This window comes from Nicotiana sylvestris, chromosome 10, assembly GCF_000393655.2.
Source record: "Nicotiana sylvestris chromosome 10, ASM39365v2, whole genome shotgun sequence".
NCBI classification, from domain to species: Eukaryota; Viridiplantae; Streptophyta; class Magnoliopsida; order Solanales; family Solanaceae; genus Nicotiana; species Nicotiana sylvestris.
This window is the reverse complement of record NC_091066.1, coordinates 146,737,436-146,740,090: the sequence shown is the minus strand read 5'-3', so window position 1 is coordinate 146,740,090 and position 2,655 is coordinate 146,737,436. Positions and strand designations below refer to the sequence as shown.

Here is a 2,655-nt window from a genome sequence, read left to right as displayed (position 1 = left end):
GCATTACCAACTACCTTACCACTAGTAAGGATCATCAAAGGAGCATCATGTTTTGCCAGTTTCTTAGTGCCTTGTTTCACATTTTCGACATTTTCCTGTTGCTGGACATTTTTGCTTTCCCTTAAATCAGGATTAATTCTCCAAAATTCAAGCATGTCATGGCCTTGTAACTTGCACTCTTTACAGTACTTTGGCAAATAATCATAGTTAATGGTTACCCATTCAGTTCTAACATCCCCATTTACTTCATTGACAATGTCCATCCGAACTTTCTTGGGGAGGTCAGCTAGTAGATCCACCAACACTTTAACACGAGCACAACTAGGTCTAGTTTTCTTGACAATAGCCAAATCCAAGTGAAGGGGTTTACCTACAGTAGAAGCTAGAGAGAACAAACATTCTCTGACAAAGTATGTAGGCAGCAAATTAGGGAATGAAATCCAAGCCATTACCTTAGGTGTCTCCTCTCCAACTTTAATTTGCATCACAGATCAAAGTTCTTAGTTGATATTCTTCCCCATGCTTATCCCATTCTCTGACAAAATAGGTAGACAGCAAATTAGGGAATGAAATCCAAGCCATTACCTTAGTTGGAATGTAGGGACTTGATTGAGAATCAAATCTACTGGAAACTGAGAATGGGATCAGCTCTATTCTGGTTCGACAATTGGACTGAGATGGGAGCCTTATATTTTCAAGTACCTGCAGAGTTTGGTATCGATGAGGATATTCATAATGTCAATGATATGGTTGAAAATGGTATGTGGAATGTGGATAAAATGTTTGAGAGCCTACCTGAAGAGTTGGCACACCACATCGTGCAGAATATTAGACCACCAACTAAAAGTTCACAGTTAGATACTCCTTTTTGGATGCTTGAAACAAGGGGACATTTTACAGTAAAGTCTGCATGGGATTACGTGCGAAGAAGAGCCAACCCAAGATTAGCTTACAAGATGATATGGGTAAAAGGTTTACCTTTCAAGATATCCTTCTTCCTGTGGAAGGTGTGGAAAGCCAAACTACCACTTGATGATTTCTTGCGTAAACTAGGATACTCCATACCATCTAAATGTTGGTGTTGTGCTGATCCTAAGGAGGAGTCATTACTACATCTGTTTTTCACATCCAATGCAGCTAGAAGTGTTGGACTTACTTCCTGAGGAGAGCAGGAATTGCATTAGATGGGTTGTCATTACATCAAGCAATTACAAAGTGTTGGACAGCACCAGTTGTACCTAGATTGAAGCCCGTATTACAAGCTTTACCTGCATGCATTGTATGGGAACTTTGGAAGAGAAGAAACAATTTAAAATATGGAGAAGCAGTGTCAGTGAGCAGAGTTATTTACCAGGTGTCGTCTACTGTGCAAGCACTGGTCCAACTGAAAAAGCCTGGACTACGTGTGCCTCAGAAGTGGCTGGACTTACTGACAATGATGGAGCAATACACACCTCGACTGAAATATGATAAAGTTTTATGGGAATTTCCTTCAAGAGGATGGATCAAAGTGAATACGGATGGAGCATGTAGAGGTAACCCAGGGAGGAGTTCAATTGGTTTCTGTATAAGGGATGAGGTAGGTGATTTGATATATGCAGAAGGAAGAGAGATTTCTGAAGGAACCAACAATGAATCAAAAGCGGTAGCTATTGTGGAGGCATTGAAGATGTGCAAATTTTTTAATTATTTCCAGATATGGCTGCAGACAGATTCTATGCTATTAAAGAACATTATAGAGGAATCATGGAAGCCTCCTTGGTATATTACTGAACATGTAGAGGATATTTTAAGATTGAAGGAACAAAGTATCATCAAGGTCACACACATATTTAGAGAAGGGAATACATTAGCAGACCACCTTGCCGATTATGCTCTAGATGAAGGAAATACTAAATGCCATGGTTTCTGGGATATGGACTCAAAAGGAAGGAGGATTATTAATGAAGATAAGATGCAATGTCCTTATATAAGAGTGAAGGTTGCAAGGAATTAGTAGGAAAAAGGGAAGGATCAAAGCCAAAAAGGAGATAAATATGGAGTGGAACAAAGGCTAAATGAAGAGGAGAAATGGACTGGACTTAACTGATCAGCAAGGTCGAATCATATGGAAAGAGATCTTGATGATCTTCTGTTATACTAACATTTGGTGTTTTTGTGCAGGAAATGGTAATGTGGAAATGACTTATCATGATTGTCAATTTCAATGGGTGGTATTAGTACATGTTACTCAATCCCTTGAAAGAGATATCATGATATACACAAGCAGGGAACAAAGGAACAGAATGCACAGCTCTTTTACATGGGGCAGTGAAGTTGAATCTAACGCACAAGTTGTGATACCCCATCAAGTATCACAATGCTTATGGCATTCACTTTTGCAACATTTACAGACAACATCTGATAAAGAACAAAAGCACTACAATAATCGGGCACAAAAGGAATGGCCTAAGGCATTGGAAACAAATTCAGCATGGGGTGCATTCAATTACTTGGATATACAACAACCTTGGTGTAGAAGTGTTTACTTTTGAGGAGAATCTGGACATTAATCAAAAACAAACGCAATGTTTATTAGTTTGGAGTGATGCTGAGTGTAAGCTTTTGACAAGATGCTAAAGGCATTGGAAACACAATAAGCATGTGGAGCTCGCA

At 39.2% G+C, this 2,655-nt stretch overlaps 1 protein-coding gene across 1 annotated transcript; it reads left to right on the top strand.

Moving 5' to 3' along the window:
* The first annotated feature begins 638 nt into the window (after positions 1 to 638).
* Positions 639 to 1,996, top strand: LOC104223668 (uncharacterized). Its single transcript, XM_070159753.1, has 2 exons — positions 639 to 1,007; positions 1,142 to 1,996. The coding sequence occupies exons 1-2, from the start codon at positions 639 to 641 to the stop codon at positions 1,994 to 1,996; spliced, it is 1,224 nt and encodes a 407-aa protein (XP_070015854.1).
* The last annotated feature ends 659 nt before the right edge of the window (positions 1,997 to 2,655 follow it).

What these genes read in the sequence shown, in the direction of transcription:
- LOC104223668 (XM_070159753.1), top strand. Translation starts at nt 639, where the DNA reads ATGGGATCAGCTCTATTCTGGTTCGACAATTGGACTGAGATGGGAGCC. An exon ending in TATCCTTCTTCCTGTGGAAG is followed by an intron (nt 1,008 to 1,141) that starts GTGTGGAAAGCC and finishes CAATGCAGCTAG; the next exon opens with AAGTGTTGGACTTACTTCCT.